This window comes from Chroicocephalus ridibundus, chromosome 4 (assembly GCF_963924245.1).
Source record: "Chroicocephalus ridibundus chromosome 4, bChrRid1.1, whole genome shotgun sequence".
Taxonomy (NCBI): domain Eukaryota; kingdom Metazoa; phylum Chordata; class Aves; order Charadriiformes; family Laridae; genus Chroicocephalus; species Chroicocephalus ridibundus.
Genome location: NC_086287.1, coordinates 32,638,178 through 32,655,272, shown reverse-complemented (window position 1 = coordinate 32,655,272; position 17,095 = coordinate 32,638,178). Strand labels below are relative to the sequence as shown.

The window sequence follows — 17,095 nt, the reverse complement described above, 5'->3', positions numbered from 1 at the left end:
GTATTTCCCACTGTTAGTTTCTTCTTGGTACTGTGGATAGTCTGTGGAGATTTGCTTGTCTTTTGGGGGACCTTCTCTGTCACGTAAGAGCTCTTACATGTGTGATGCTTGCTTTCTTGGTGCTTTCTGAATGTTTTTGAAATCCGCCTAGTAAACATGCGTATAGTCTCCCATATTTTTATTTGTGTCATTAACGGGACAGCCTGCGGGTATTTCTGAGTTTTTGCAGCCTGATACTCTAGCAAATTCATTTATGTTACCAGGAGTCACCTCTAATCCCAGTGTCATGTGACAGGACCCAAGATGAATTATTCTCCTGTGTCAGCACCACTGCTTTCTGTTGTGAGCTTCACACCCTTCTCTTCTAGCATCCTCTTGGGATTCTCAGTGCCAGCACTTTGCTCTGTTAAGAGCATCTGATGATGAAGTTGATGTTGCCTATCTGAATCACAGGTGCCAGAGAGGATTAAAAGTGATGTTTAGGTCATACCTAATGAATATCTGCATCCTGCTGAGGAAATCACTGCTCCCAAATGAAGGACCCATTATATCAGCATAACTGCAGTGTCCGATGCTACAAGTGTGTTTCCCTAGTGGTATTATGTAGAGTAGAAATTAGGACTTGCATGCACAGACGTTGTTTCTAAATTTAGCTTAATGCACTGATGCCAAGAGGAGAGTGCTGCAAGTTACAAACTCCTTGACTTGAGTCACTCAGTGAAGCTTCCACAAATGACAATATACCGTGGCTGGGAGGAAAAATATGTTATTGATAATGCTGTTTCTCAGGAGTTTCTTTGGTATGTCTATTATATCAGCTACCCATCCCTGTGGGATTTTTTTATTGCAAAAGTTTGAATACACGTAGATGGCTTTCAAAGGGTGCTGTTTATTTACACAGGTAGCCTCACTTTTCAGTTTAACTGGCTTCCATTGCAAACTGTTAGTGATCCAGTAATGCATTATATAAGTTTACATTGCAGTGTATTATTCAGTTTCAGCAATCTCCTGAACCCTAGACAGAACTTGTAAATTGTGGATTCCGTCTTTGGTTGCTAAGGAATAGTCTATCACCATTCAGTTTCTAACTTTTTTCAGTTTCAAAAGTTGCTGGGATCTGTAATATTTCTTACTTGTTTTACTGGGGATCTCCAAAAAGTCCCCTTCTTACATAGGGGTATAATTAAGTGCGTTGGAAAGAAGGTGTGAACCTCTTGGTGCAAAATTTCAGAATACATCTAGAATCTCAGCTCTTCTGGATTCCTCAAACTTGATTTGGGGACTTGAGGTCCTCAGGCTTGGCTTCTGGAGAAAAACAGTGTGATCACAAGTAGTAAAGTCCATCCCTTGTGCCATGAAAATGAGCTTTCACTTGCAAGCAATTGGGCAGACACTTGCCTGCCTCTCCCTTGTGTTACCGTTGTAGGTGTTTAACTTGTATAGGGTATCTTCACTGAAATCAGTTGAACAGTTCCCACCTCACAGAGCTTCCAGGTTTCCTTATATACATAAAATATTTCTATTGGCTATATTTAATGCACATTTTGAGGGATTTTACACATCTATGGTGGTAGATATTTGAAATTGCATCTGCAACGAGCCTTGTGGAATCTTATTTTTCAGGTTCTTTCCCCTAGAATATAACTTAAAAATCTAGCTGCTTGAGGTCTATGTAGAGTTCATAAAGGCAAGTATGTACTTTAGTGTAGGATTCAGTAGGATGGTTTACTTTACCTGTGGGTAAGGGTGTGCCGTTTCCTCACCATCCCTATTTCTTAGTCAGGCTGTCACTTTAAATATAATTGCTATTAGCATAGAATTGTGTAGGGAATATAATTTGTTAAGCATTCTCGGGGAAGTGTGATGGAGGGATTTCATTTGTGGTTTAGGGGCCCAGCTGATCTGCCCTTTCAAGTCTGAAGTGGCAGAGACAGCCAAGAAAATGCAGGTGGTTAAGAATATTAAAATAAGAGAGCCTCTGTAGTTTAAATTATTTCCAAATTAGAAAGATAGGTAAATAGAGGTCTCAGTATTAGAGAGGTATTAGATCTGCGTGCCTGAGTTCTTTATGATTTATGCTTTTTTTGTTGATAAAATCCTAGGTTTCAGGAAGGGTTGTGGAAGCTTCAGAGAACTGTTTGCTGTTCCGTTATACACTGGTTGAATTCTATGTCTGTTGTAAACTAATGACGAGTTGTGGCTGTAACTTCATCAAGTCAATAAGATCAAACGAAGCAAAGGAAAGACAGAGTCTTTGTGAGGGGTGAGAACAGTTTCTACTCACCTTACACAGTGACTGGCAGACACCAACCCCTGCATCAGCACCAACCTCTACGCACCAACGTAGAGGTATGGTCAAGCTTATCATATCCTGAGTTGAACACTCTGCTGTCTCCAAAAAAAAAATAAAATAATTTAACACCTCTTTTAAAACAAAAGAGGCAATATCTGGTCTTCTTATTATCTACATATTGACTCACGATCTTTTGGGAAGTGTACTGTACGTTTATTTGTCTGCCCCAAACCATGCAATAAAACAAGTTAATCACTTTTCCCTTGCAAAGCTGTATTATCATATTTTGAAACCAACTGAAACTTGAGTTTCCTTTGAGTTATAGGGAAAGATGAGGAGAAGACCCCAGTGGTTGCCCACTGTCATCACAATGCGCGTTCAGCAGTTTTACACCAATTAAACAAATAGCCCAGGAGTAAAATGTGAATTACCTTTAGGTGTTGGATATGGGAGGTAGCAAGTGATACATCGATGCAACAGAACTAAATGAATGTCTTTGCATTTCCACCAGCTCACTGTAAAGCAGAAAGAAGGTCTTTTCTGCCCCAAAATTCGTCAGTCTGACACGTGTTTGGTAGTGAATTACAATCAGAAATGTGAATCACGTAACTGTATTAACTGCTTGCTCAGCCTCTGACAAAAGTTGCTGTTCCCACAGCAAGGACAGCTGAACAACTCATAAAGAGCAGCTTCATGAAATTCAGGAAGGTTTACATTATTACCCCAGACTTAAACTTCTCTGTTTCAGAAGTTACTGTACAACCTGTTTGGTCATTTTGGCTGCACTGCAACCCCTGTCAGAGGTAGCACACCCTTCAGTCATCTGCTTTTAACCTGTTCTTCCTAGGAGTCAGAATTTGGCACAAATTTAGACAAAATTGGGTCACAATGGGTCAGGAGGAGCAATGGCATCTCTGCAGATAAACCCCACGTGTACACAGCATTCAATGGAATCTTTTCTTGCGATGGCAGCAGAAAAAGGAAGGGCAGACTAAGAAGAATGAGGCTGAAATGAGTTAGGAGTACTTACTTAATATGTTGGCTACAACTGACACTCAAATATTATCGTTAGTTTTCATCGTTCAAAGACTGGAGTACCATTAAATATATCCTCAAGTCTGTACATCCATACAAAACAGCATTTTGAAAATGTGGTAATCTCTATGGAGTGAAAAAGCAAATTGGTTAAATGTGACAGAGCACTAATATTGATGAATGTCTTACTTTGTTTATTTTTCTTTCAGTTTACAAGCTTTGAGGAAGGAAAAGTCCCGAGATGCAGCTCGCTCTCGCCGGGGAAAGGAGAATTTTGAATTCTATGAGTTGGCAAAGTTGTTGCCACTGCCTGCAGCCATTACCAGCCAGCTTGACAAGGCATCCATCATCCGACTTACAATTAGCTATCTGAAAATGAGGGACTTTGCTAATCAAGGCGATCCTCCATGGAACTTGAGAATGGAAGGACCTCCACCTAATACATCAGTAAAAGGTATGGAGTAAATATGTTGTATAGTATCGAATATGGCAGCCTTTAGTAACCTCTAATTTGAAATTTTTACCATCATCCTTTCTTCTTTCCCTGCATATCAAATCCTTTAAAGGGATACAAATGTGGAAATCTGAGGTCTGCATGAGAAAGACACCATGTGAAGGTGACATAAACCTCTTATTTTATTCATTTTTTTTATTTAACAACAAACCTATTGATGTAACCATTCAGCTGTAAGAAGTCTTCTGGGTGATGTAGACTAAATGGTATAAAGTTATTTAGCAATGATTGTGTTGCTTTGTTTTAGTATTTTGTATAAGGATGTGTTTGAGAGGAGTATGGCATTTTTCCTTGATTTGAGGACTCAATATCTGAATTCTCTGGCTAAACCTTAAAGACAGAATCATGTATTTCCGAAGTTCGAGGGCATCACATTCAAAGTTTTAAATCTTCAGGTTAGAGACTAGGATATTATTTATCATCTTGTAATGCGTACAGAAATTTTGACTTCTGAGACAGTAGGCATCTATCAACATTTCAGCCAAAATAGACTGTTTTCGATATTAAATACCCTCTTTTCATGCTCAAACAAGCAGTTGGGCAGCAATATCAATGTTTTAGACGTGAGTTGCCACAAAAGCCAGGTAATAGAGGAATTAGACAGTCATTTTAGAGGGTGGCTGCTTGTTGGTCCTAAATAGTGTTTCCAATGACTTGTGTAAACTGTAGATTTTTCTGTAATTTTTTTTACTTATGCTACTTATGTAGATAAGTGTGATCTTTCCATCTGATTAGTATTTTAAATTATGGAGCAAGTTGCATTAGCAGAACTCATATATACCAAAACTTAGGAATTGTGGTTTTCCTGGCTTTGATGGCACAGAAAACTAACTGGTTTTACTTTAGCTACTGATTGCACATTTTGGAGGAAACATATTTTGGACAGAGGCATATGAGATTTGAGCTTGAAAACTTCATGTGTTGGGTTTTTTTTTCCTTCACACTTTGTGGAACTTAAACTCTTAATCTGCACTAAACTAGATAGACTGTATATAGCATGAGGCAAAAGAAAAAGCCATCTTTAAGGGTGGAGGGAGGAGGGGGAAATAGAATCTTATTTATCAGCCCACAGCTGCCTGTGAAGGGTTACTGTTACAGATGGTGCACAGGGCTTTTACCTGCTCTTCCATTTACAGAAATTAATATTAGTTAAGGAAAGTTATAATTTTCAATGGATGGAGATAGACATGGAAGACAAAAACCAAAGGATTTTCAGGCTGATGATTTAGTAGCCGAACATATTTGTGTCATTTCACGTATTTCATTTATATTATCTGCCACATCATATATAATTTTCATGGAGGAAAAAAAAAAGGTAATAATTACATCATCCAAAGCACGAGTATAACATGGTTCATCAAGCTTCTGATGTAATATGCAAATGCTCCCCATTTTTTCCAGGATGAGAGTTTATTCTCAGGCAATTAAACAGTGTTTCAAGGCGGATGTAGAGTGGACTCTGCTGTACGATCTATGATCTGTCTGTTAATTCCTCCCAAAATTCCTGTAGCTAAGAGACATACAGTGCTTCTACAAGCTGTCCTGTATTACGGAATTCTGATCTCTGCAGATCTCTGTGTATGTGTTCAGAGTATGAGAGCTGTTTTTCATTATCCTACCATGGAATATATACCTGAATACTGAAGCTTCTTTTTGTGCAAAGATTCTAATGAAGAAAAGAATTTTAATGGAGAACTAAACCTTATTCTTGGACAACAGTGTAAATAGTCTGGCCTACATTAACATGTTTCTCCCTATAAAAAATCCTAGGTAAACATTTAATGTCTTTTCACCCTATCTGACATAATAATCCTGCTCCTCCACCCATCTGGTTTTATGGTTGCCATTCCTCTAGGCATAAGGGGTGTGGGGGAGCTGAGGAAGGATTTTTGCTTTTTTTTTCCTCCCTGTTTGAGTACTTAGCTTTATACTAACTACGATTGTATTATTTATATGTTAGTATATTGAAATAATGCTTGATGAAACAGCATTTCATTGTATAAGAATTCCCCATAAGCAGGTTTAGCTGTATAGTACAGGTATATTTTATTACTTCACGAGTTCTCCTTACATAGAAACCTGTTAACACACTCTGATCAAACATTCATGAAATTACATCAAAAGAAATTCATTTTCATTTATTAAGGTCGCTTTTTGCTGCCCTTGAAGAAGTTCATATGGATAAACAAGCTCACATAAATAGCTTGCAGCTTCATGTGAAGTATAGTTGATAATCCTACAATAAAACACTAGACATTATATTTTGTGCGTGCCCGAGCAATCTTCTGAATAGACTTAAAGGTATTTGGAAAATTATATGAGAAATACTTACGTTGCGTAGGCAACTGCTTTTTTTTTTTTTTTCTTCTTTCTTCCCCCAGATGTGTTGGTCTGCTTGTGTTAATAATTAAATTTCAAAGCTTAATTTTAAATTTGTCCCCCAGACTGTACAGCACTTTAATCATTTTAATTTAGTATTTCAGGGAGGTCCTTTACTCTGCCCTGTATTTATCACAGCTTTCCTTAAAAGTCTATAAAGGCTGATGAGTTTGTTTTCTTATGCCTATTGTGTAGCGATCGCTACAAGTTGTGCTTGCAAATGAACACTCAGGTAACTCCATATAATATTTTCAGAGACAATTACTTCATGGAAATATCTTGAGCAATTGGAAAGTATCAGATAGTTTTCTCCATTATTTTAGAAATATCTGTATTGTTATAATACAGATCAAATCTACAATGAACATTATGCATTATTCAAGAAATGACCAGGCATTCTCAGCAGTGTTTCAGCTAAATAACTGATGATTGTAACCTTTAAAGAAATCTCATTGTGGTGACTATTGGTAAATCATTTCTCCATTCATAGTAATCTTTATTTAGAGGCTATCTAGAAACCACTATATCTTTTATTAATCTTAAAAGCAATAGCCAATGATTTGACATTTGCTAAAAATGGATAAATTTTCCATCTTCAATACAGCAGACTTCAGTCAGGTTTTTTTGGGTACATTGTCTAAGTCTTTCTGTGCGTAGGAAGTATTAGTCCTTGTAAACAAATACACACAACTTGCAGCAGATGAGTTTAGAGATTACATTTCCTAAAGACCAGGACATGATTCTCATATGGCAGAAAATAATCAAAAAGTTATTTAGAGGCAGTAGGAAAAAATTGTTTTTCTTTCTGTACTACACACAATATGTTATGAATAACAGTACTATTCTCTGTTTCTGTCCCTCCAAAAGTCTTTGTTTGACTCCCAGTATTTAAGGGGTCTGTTCTGAGGAGAACAGTAAATGAGCTGCTGTTCAATTTTTTGGACTCAAAGGTGGGTTTTATGAAAGTCCTGGTCTGGGAATGGAAGTATTTTTATAGTATTTACTGTGTGTTCAGCCAGTAAGTGGTGCTTTACATGGCATGGCCCTTGAAGTCCTCTTGTGCATTCTGATTGCTGACCCATACCAGGCTGTGTAGTCCTTTTTCAACATCAGACTCTTGTGAGAACCTTCATATTTTGGAATATTGTCTTCAAATGATTAACTCCAAATCTTTCTATATTTTTAGCACAAACTGTTGCTGAAAGTGTTCAAAGATCATGCAGCTTTTTATGTTATTCTCTGCTATGTTGTAGGAGTTTTTACCAAGCCATATTTTCTTCCTTTTTTTCAAGTGAAGAGAGGAAGGGAGAGGAGCAGTGTGAGGCACCGTGATGTTCTCTGGTGTGTTGAGTATATTTGGCTGATGTAAAGTCATGCCATGTATTTCCTTCCTGGGCAATCTTTGGGACGCTGATACTGACTTGGGACCATCATCACTATAAAAAGAAGGCGCATGTCTCTCTGTCTTGAACAGAGTTCCCAGTATTTGCCATTTCTGTTTCTTTTGAAGCAGCAACCCTGTAGTCTGTCCCTAATTTTGCAAACCCTTGTCCTGGAATTTTGCCATGGTGACATCAAAATAGTAGATTTTCATTCTTTTTTAGTTGAGGTGAGGTGTTCATTTCTGTCTTTGGAGATACAAGTATTGGTGCAAGGTCATGAGTCTGATTTCTTGTTGAATGACGTGACATATGGAAACTAGGATACCTAAAATGTCTTTTCTTTGAAAGAAAAAAAGTAATTGTGGTATTATCCACAATCTCAAGTTATAAATGGGTTTATCATGAGCTCTTTTGTAAGCCAAATTTTTACATTTTATGTCATATAAGTAAAATAATCTTACTTGTCTTCTGCTGTAAGAGAAGAGGTGAATGAGAGATTCTGAGGCGTGAAAAGGACTTCAGTAAATAGTACTGATCAACTGGTAGGTTGCGTGAACTTTTAGTTAAACTTTCAGTTTAGCCATCTCTTAGCATCACATGTTCTGCAATTAGGTAGTTTTACTCATCTGTGTTCTGGAATTAATATACCTCAGCATGAAGAGAAATCAGATGTTGTCAAAGTGTTTGTGGTGAACTGAATTTTTTCTTGTCCAAATTGTTCTTGTCTAATGTAACTAAATATGACTCTGACATGTTGCTTGCAGTAAAGCATTCAATGTTACTTCAATTCTGCATTGGTAGTGAAATATAAAAAAAGGACGTTTTGATAATCACAAGTAGAAAAATTATGCTTTAAAACAAAATTTCACCCGCTTACTTCAAACTAAACAGAAGTTTCACACAAAGCAGGATAGTCAGATTCGGGAGACGCTTTTCATAACAAGCAATACTGATGATTCATCCGTATTCTGTTTTTTTTTCATCTGATTGACCTTTTCATGTCTAACAGTGAAAGACAATCTCTTAGGCCACAAACACTGAGGAATAAAGCAGCTCTTATTTCTTTGTCCCTATAGATGGTTTCCGTGAGACAGAATTGTGTAGTGGTTCAGAAGACAAGGCTGGTCTTAGTAGAAGGCTAGTTTTACTTACTAGAAGGCTAGAAGATAGTTTTTCAAAGAATCCATTCTCAACACAAACAAAGTATGTAAGCATAGGTTGCAAGTGAACTTGCTGTCTTAGCTTACTATGAAACTTGGGGTTGAGGAAATAAGTCCAGCACTTTGAGTTCTCTGGGAAAGAAAATAAGCAATAACGATAATTGGAAAGTATGGTAATTGTTATCCCAAATGTCAAGTGGGATTACTTTCATTAATTAAATGCCTTTTCCTAGTTATTTTTATACTGGATATGTATGCATTTTTAAGAGACAAATAAATGGTTCTCTTCTAAATGATCTTATTGTGCAAACCTGTTAAATAACATCACCTATTGATAGCCTTTTATATTTTAAACTGAGTGTTGTCTTCTGAGCAGGAGACGGAAGATAGTACAAGCCTTTCCCTGCCAAACCACACAAGCCTTCTACTAAGACCAGCCTTGTCTTCTGAACCACTACACAATTCTGTCTCATGGAAACCATCTATAGGGACAAAGAAATAAGAGCTGCTTTATTCCTCAGTGTTTGTGGCCTAAGAGATTGTCTTTCACTGTTAGACATGAAGAGGTCGATCAGATGAAAAAAAAACATAATACGGATGAATCATCAGTATTGCTTGTTATGAAAAGCATCTTCTGAATCTGACTATCCTGCTTTGTGTAGAACTTCTGCTCTTCTACTGGAGAATTCTTGATAGCTTCCTTTATTGCAGGCATTTTTCTTATTCTCATGAAAATCTGATTCCTGTTTATGTGTAGGCCACTATAAAGTTCTCCGACTGTGTACCAGTATCAAACACTGATTGTAAACATAATGTCAAGCCATTGTAAACCTGTTTGTGGCCACAGGGGCAGTGCAGCCATAGGAGCAGATAGCTTAGTCATTGACCTATTACAAAGGTTAAAGAAAAAGACTATTAGGTGTTGCTTGAATGTAGGAAATGAGTGCTGGAAATTTCAGACAGTCAGTGGTAAAACATTAATGTTCCTTGCAAGAATTATTGATGGTTTTCTAGTGTGAAAGATATGGAACCCAAAATGAGGTAGCTCTGTTTGAATCTCATTGTGATAGATAAGATGAATTGAATAGTGGACTCAGAGTTGGTGGTTGCCTAGTGACAGGTGATCATGACCTGATTGCTTTCAATCTCTGCAAATGGAGGAGGGTGCCAACCAATACACTCGCTGCTTTTTGAGGGACTAATTGCCTAATGGGGAAACTTACATGTGAAATTGATTGTGAGGAAAAATTTTGATGGAAAAATTAGAATAAAAGTTGTCTAGAACTCTTAAAGAAAAATTTATGAAATGAGGGTTTCCTATACACCTGAAAATTATAAAACTGCATCCTTTTTCAGAATGAAAGTGAAATCAATAACTTGAAAAAGCATGTACGTTTATTCATGTAAATCTTTGGAAATAAAAGGGAAATATATAGCAGTTAAGATAAACTGGAAAGTCTGAGGTGCAGAAAGTTGACAAAGATAAGCAGAGACAATAAGGAAGAATCTAGCAGGATTAGAAAAATTAAAGAAAAATTGGGTTTGTGTGTATTAGAAATGGGGAGAATTCTGGCAAGGGTATAGGCTCATTAGCAGAAAGGTATAGTAAAACTTGTACTGATGCAGAAAATGCAGGAGAGCTTGATACAGGTTTCTTTTAAGTGCTTGCCTGTACAGAATCCATTCTACAGTTAAGGTTACTGTTGACAGTAGTGTTCAGGGAACATACACAATCACAGTCATCAACAATACAAAACCTCGGGAAGGAGAATTCTGCTGTCAGAGTTCATATTTTGGTGGACTTGGCAGTGTTAGGTGTAGGTTTACAGTTGGACTCGATGATCTTAAAGGCCTTTTCCAACCTAAATGATAGTATGATTCTGTGGTTCTGTCTTCTTGATCAAAATGGGATTATTATAACTTGCTGTGGGTTTTGTTGTCTTGTTTGCTCCTCCTAGCTTCTCCCTCAAGCTCCTCATGCAAAATCATTCTGCCACTGGAATCCAAATGCTGGAGTCCCAAGCGTGAGGCTCCAAGAACCGCCTGCTCTGTGTTTGAGTCATACATGATGAATGCTATCTCTGTATTTTCTGCTGGGGAAACAAGAGATCTTTCTTTAGTGTCTGAATCAAACTTTTAAAAGTACTTGAAAAACAAAAGGGTATAATTCTCAGATGTGCCAAAAGAAGCAGATCTTGTCGACAGAGCGGGGAAACCCCTGACATCACAGTAATATCCACTGGCATTGCCCCGCTGTGGTTGCCACGGTTCTGTGTTGCTTTGATAGGTTACCTGCCATAGTACAAGCAAGGGACTCTGAAACTCTTGGGCATCATCATCCTGAATCCCAGCTTGCAGTGTTTCTCAGATATTCCAGAATAAATTTTTGAATAAATTGTTTTTTATGTGTCCTTCAGACAAGGATCGGGTTACCTCTGATATCAGCCCGATACAATATTCAGCATCATCCATTTCTTGCAGTGCTGGTGTTGTGAAGTTTGCAGTACTGAGCTGTCTTAGCCTCAAAGCGGTTGCAGGCAAAATATTGGGAAAATTCCTCCAGTAAAGGGATAAAAGTAAGAGCATATATTTTTTCAACAAGCATGGATAAATGGAAAGTAATTCTTGTAAAACAAACCCAGCTTAACTCTGTGAAATTGCAAGTCAGGTTAACTAGGGTACACATTGTATACTGAAGTATTTGTAAGGCATAAGTGCGCCAGAATTAAGGTTTTAAAATACTGTAAGAACCAAGCTGTTTTAAACACATTAGCTGTATAACTGATTGATCTTGGAAAGCAGATCAAAGTCAAAGTTATTATTAAGAAAGAAGGTTCTATGGTTTCTGGCGGAAACCACTCTGGGCATGATCATCAGTGAACTGGGAGTAAACATGGCACGAGGGCTGATTTAAAATTTGCAAATTACGATGATGTTTGGATCATAGATAATAATCTGTGCAGTTTAGTAAATCAAACCTCCTAAAATGTATTTATTTTAATATAGTGAAATGGAAGTAATAACAACAATAATAACAACAATAATAATAATATTCGTTTTTATCTTTGCTGCCGTAAACTCCAGGCTACTGGTTGTTGCTTTGTAGTTAATTTTGTTACAAGACTTTGAAGGGTTTGGGGTTTTTGTGATGCAGAACAGGAGTGATGGGAAAAGCATTTCAAGTTCCGTTCTTTTTTGCATGAACAAAGGCATAAAATGAACCTGCCTGATCCTTCCTGTTCTGCTAGCAGAAATGATAGAATGATTTAGTTTCTCATGGTGCTTTATTTGTATCGTAAAAAGTTCTATCCATCACTTCTGTGGAGACACAAAACATTTACTGCTGGTAACAAATTAATACTCTTTCTAAAATGTTGTCAATCAGATGTCAGTCCCTGGAAGAGTTGTTTATTGCTAGAACTCCACCTTACAACTTAACAATTAAATAGGAAAACAACCAAACAGTAAAAGTTTTTAAGAGCAAGAAAATAGAACAGGTGACTTCAATGTCTTTTCTCTCACTCCCAGCCACTACTGTATTTCCATTCTCTTACACTGCCATTCATCTTCCTTTTTCTCTTCTTGCGCTGTTACACTGACATGGTCATTTTTGCATTTTCATTATGTCCTGTTAATACAGTTTATTTTTCTTAGCCATTCTTTTTTTTTTTTTTTTTGAGTCCTTAGGTGGAACACCGAATGTGCATAATGTCTTCCTCTGGTACTCAGTTTCCAGTGTTGACTCTGTCCTTTTTGTAGTCCTCTATTTTTCTCTATGTATTTGCATTCTCAGTGCAGTCTTGGTAATGAAAGCAGCCTGGTGAAGAATATTAATGTTTAGAAGAAATGCAAAAAAGTTTTTAGCTCTTCACTTTGTTCTTTCTTCCTTCAATGTGCATATCTCTCTGTGCACAGTAGGCCTTACTCTGTCATTCAGAATTCACTCCTGAGTTGAGAGCATACCTTCCTCATTCCAGCTAAAAGATGGTGAGTGTTGTCATTATAGTTCGTGGCTGAGAACATTGACAGTATTGGCTGAGTGGGTTTTGCAAGACCATGGGCTTCAGACTTGCAGAGGTAAATATGTCAGGAGAATACTATCGACAGTTGCATTGGTTCCAACCTTGGCAATGGTTGTAAAATAAGTCAGGGAGCTATCAAAATAAAAACAAGTTAATTTCTTGTCATTCTGTAATGATACAGATTTTCACCCAGTAGAAATTTCTGTGTAAAAGTCAGTGACACAACAGTCCACTTTTCCAAAGCTCTTAATAAAATGTTTCCATATGATTTTTACATTCATGTTTTTTGTTGCATGGGTTAGCTCCAGGTGGTCTTTTTTAGAAGCATGAATATCTTAAATTATATGTGCAGTCTACATAACTTTTTCAAATAACGCACATGATGGGGTTAGCCAATTACAGATGTGCAATAAATCCGGTGTGCCAAAAGCGCTTGTTCTGCTTTTTGCTTTTAGTAATCAGAAACAGACAAAAAGTAATCACTGCTGTAGTTTTTGATATATAAAATGAAAAAAGGCTGTTGCTATCTGTAGATTGCAATATCTGATAGAACTTTTGTTTGTCTTTTTATTTGTCCTTTTCTGTACCCAAGAAAAGTGTCTTTGCTATGAAGAGTATTTTGGACAGAGCCTCAGTAAAACTTAATATTGCAGTGCTCTGTTTTGCAAATGAAAGGGGTTGAAGAATTGGATCTTTTGGTTGGATTTAACAGTTTCAGTATAGCTGTCATACCTTACTCTCCTCAGCTGAGCAGAGATGTAAGGACATACTCAAAGTCCTGCTAAATTCAATAGAGCTTAGCCTTTGTTTCTTCTATTAATGTAGTTTATTGGTTTTCTGGGTCATCTGAACTTCTACCGTATATCTCCCGTGCAATGACTGCTTCTTTTAGACCTCGTTGAGTCTGTTGTGGAGGTAATAAATACATCTGTATGAAGTGCTGAAGAAATAGATTAATCAACTGATAATGAATGTAGCAGAGACCTTAAAAAAAAAAAAAAACCAAACCAGGAAACCCCAGAGAGGAAGCTGTGTCTTTATTAGTATGTAGACATGAGAGAATAAAGCAATGTAAGTGAATGGGTTTTTATAATATTTATTTTACCAAGAGTTACATCACTTTATATTACCAATAAAAACTTATGACTCAAAGAAAACATTTTGTCTGAACTGAAAGAAAACACACAAACTTTTTTTTTTTAAAGAGTAATCTACGTTTCCCATCTCATATGTTTACAGTTATATATTTACTAGTCTTTTCCAAAGTCACTGTATCAATATTTGGAGTAAATAATAGTCAGAGCCCTGAAAGTGAAGTTTGAAGTATATGGATTTAATAATAATTCTTATTTTTTACGTAATAGTTATATTAGGTACCTGTGGTCAGCACAGCGAGGTTTAGATACTGAAGGTAGACCCAGCAATTTTAAAAACCAAAGTGCAGTGATTTTATATCTATAAAATATGCAAGTATAACCACAGTCTGACCAAAGTTTGACCACAATATCAACGCAGCTTAATTTCTGCAACTGTTCTCTTTGAAGCCAGAGGAAGGAAATAGAGTTTCCACCAAATCCCTGTGCTCTTGTGGTCTCCCATTTCAATCAGGGATATAAAGTAGAATACAATGAATCCATAGTAAAGACTTTCCCAGGACATTAGAGAGATCAGTAAAAACTGTTTTCATTAGCTGTCTGTAATTAAAGAACACCCTTCATAGAGAGCTTACAATTTAGAGAACATGTAAGCCTCTATACCTATCTGAGATTGCGAGCAAAATAAGAACCTCCACACAGTTGGGGACTTAGGTGTTGTTTTAAAATATCGAGCTCCCTTAAGAAACATCTTTTCTGTTTATTTGCTAGCTTGTGAGCCAAGGTGAATATTTTTATTTTTTAATTTCAAAGGTTTTAGTCATGCTGTGATTTCTGTTCGTAAGGAAAGGCAAATCCCTAATAAACGACTTAACTCCAGTTGTGCCACAGTCCTCCTCATAAATGGAGCTGTTAGAAAATGCTTACCTTAATTGCAGTGTTTGAGCACGTCACTCCCTATAATTCTTACTCACAGAGTCAGCTGAGTGCATCTGCACAAGCATGTGTGTGTTGTCACTTTGCATTCTGCTTGTATCCTATAAAAATTGTTTTTGCTTTGCTTTGCATGGGGTGGTACCACATGCAAGTCCAAAATTCTGTGTCTCATTTCATCATCTGGAAAGTCATTAAATGCATATTCATAATCATAAAAGGAAGAGGGAGAAATATTTTTGTTCACGTTTTTATACACGTAGACAATTCCCCAACATTACCTATAGCAAGCAGAATAATATTGTCAATATTACTTCACTTCAGGTTTTCTAGAAAACCACAGTTGTGTTAAAGGGTTAGGAAAAATTAGGAGCTGGATTTTTGTTTTCTTTTTTAAGTACATATAACATTTCTACAACTATCAGAGCAACTCTACATTTATATATCCCCTTTCAAATTTGAATTGCTGTGTATGCCAGCTGTTTCTCATCCTCTTGATGAAGCAGAACAGTGCTGATAATGCTAATAGAGAAATTGAGGCATATACAGATTTAGGGCTAGCTTTTCAAAAGAGCGCAGCACCCCAACTGGGGCCAGATTTCAAAAGATCTCTGATCCTATTCAGCAACAAAATAAATAGCCAGATTTTCAAAAGATTTCAGCACTTTGGTAATCTGATCATAAGAAGCAGCTGCTGAGCACATTTGCAAAGCCAGCCGAGAGTGACTTGTTCAGTATCACATGAGAAGTGTGTGGCAGAGCAGGGAATAGAGCCCTCTTCCCATGTCCCGGGACTAAGAGTCCAGTTCTTAAGCAATAATGCTATCTTCATGTCCTTTGCAAGAATGCTGTATTTAATGAGCTTTTCATTAGGAAATGGAACCCAGGTCTGTGAGGAGATAGTTTTCAGAATAGCATTAAGATTTACACTCAGGGTAGATAATGAAGCAATCAAATATTGCTAATCCATTTTATATTGAATCTCTGTGTTATACTGTCTTAATTAGGTATATCTTCTAAAAAGAAAAAATCCTTTCAGTAGTTTTTAAAGATTTCGTAGTCTGTGGCCAATCTTTTAAGTGTGACAAGAAAAAAATTAGAGTAACGAGGTATTCTAAAAAATCCTACAGGAGCCTGTAGCAAGTATATTTTATGGCAAGTCTAGGTGTGATTTTCTGTGGGCTTCCACCCTCGTACCGTATTCTGAGGGCATAGTGTTTATTTTTGTTCACATTTTAAATATTTCTTTCTGCCCCTTCCTAGAGATGAAGAAATGGGGTGTTTAGTTTTCTTTTTCTGAAGAAAAATATTTTGGTGGTTTATTTAATACTTTAGCACACTATTTTCTCTTTACTGTTATATGTAGGGCTGTTTCTGCTTATTTCGTGCATAAATGCTGTTACTTATTTTTCTTGTCTTGCTCTGTGTGGTTTCTATCTCTGTGCTCTTTTTTTTTCCTCTGCTATTCTTTTGCATCCTGCTCTGGAGACATAAAGGGCAAGGTTTTTTTCCACAAATATTACTAAGGAACTGAGAGGAAAATTAACAGCTCACCTAACCTCATCATACATTTTGCTTTTGTAATTGGTTCTTCAACAGCCTCGTGGAGGCTGTTGATTCTCCAACAACCTCATTGACCATAAAGGAACTGTATTCTTCATACAGGCAGCTATGTTGAGAGGCCATTTGGCAGCCTCGAGACTAAAAGCTCCAACGTTTTACAAGGTCTCTATATTGACTCACCCGTCACTAGCTTGGAGTCAGCCCAACAGATGTTCCTTGGGTAGAAGCACCAGGCAAAGCCAGTGTTCAAACAGCTTTCCAGAGTGTGCTTTACAGGCAGTGTTGATGCCGTTTGGTCTCCAGCAGTGATGATGCCAGACAGTGAACACGGCATGGGATGATTTTGAAAGATGCCCATATCTGTCCTGAAAAGGTTCTTATTTCATCAGGAAGATGAATTTTGGAGACAGCCTCCGTTCAGTTTGAACTGAACTGCACAGAATGGATAGATATGATGGTCATGAGATGATTGGACCTTGAAGTACAGAGCACTTGCAGAACTGTTTTGTTGAGGTACAATGTTGAGCAGCTGTGATAAGCATCCAGTCTGACTTCTTGCAGACCCCAGACAGAGAACCTCATCCAGTATTTTCTGCATCTGTTTGAGATACAGGTTTATCTCTTTGGAAAGTATCTAATGTTGATGTAAAGCATTTAAATGATAAAGAATCAACTACATCCCTGGGCAGATTGTTCCAACGGTTAATTACTGTCACTGTG

The 17,095-nt window shown here is 37.2% G+C and overlaps 1 protein-coding gene across 6 annotated transcripts in view; it reads left to right on the top strand.

Moving 5' to 3' along the window:
- Positions 1-17,095, top strand: part of NPAS3 (neuronal PAS domain protein 3) — a 625,871-nt gene that overhangs the window by 186,099 nt on the left and 422,677 nt on the right. For all 6 annotated transcript variants that reach the window (XM_063333307.1, XM_063333310.1, XM_063333309.1 and 3 more), the window contains one exon: positions 3,538-3,782. In XM_063333307.1, coding sequence (XP_063189377.1) covers positions 3,538-3,782 — 245 coding nt within the window. The remainder of the gene's footprint in view (positions 1-3,537; positions 3,783-17,095) is intronic.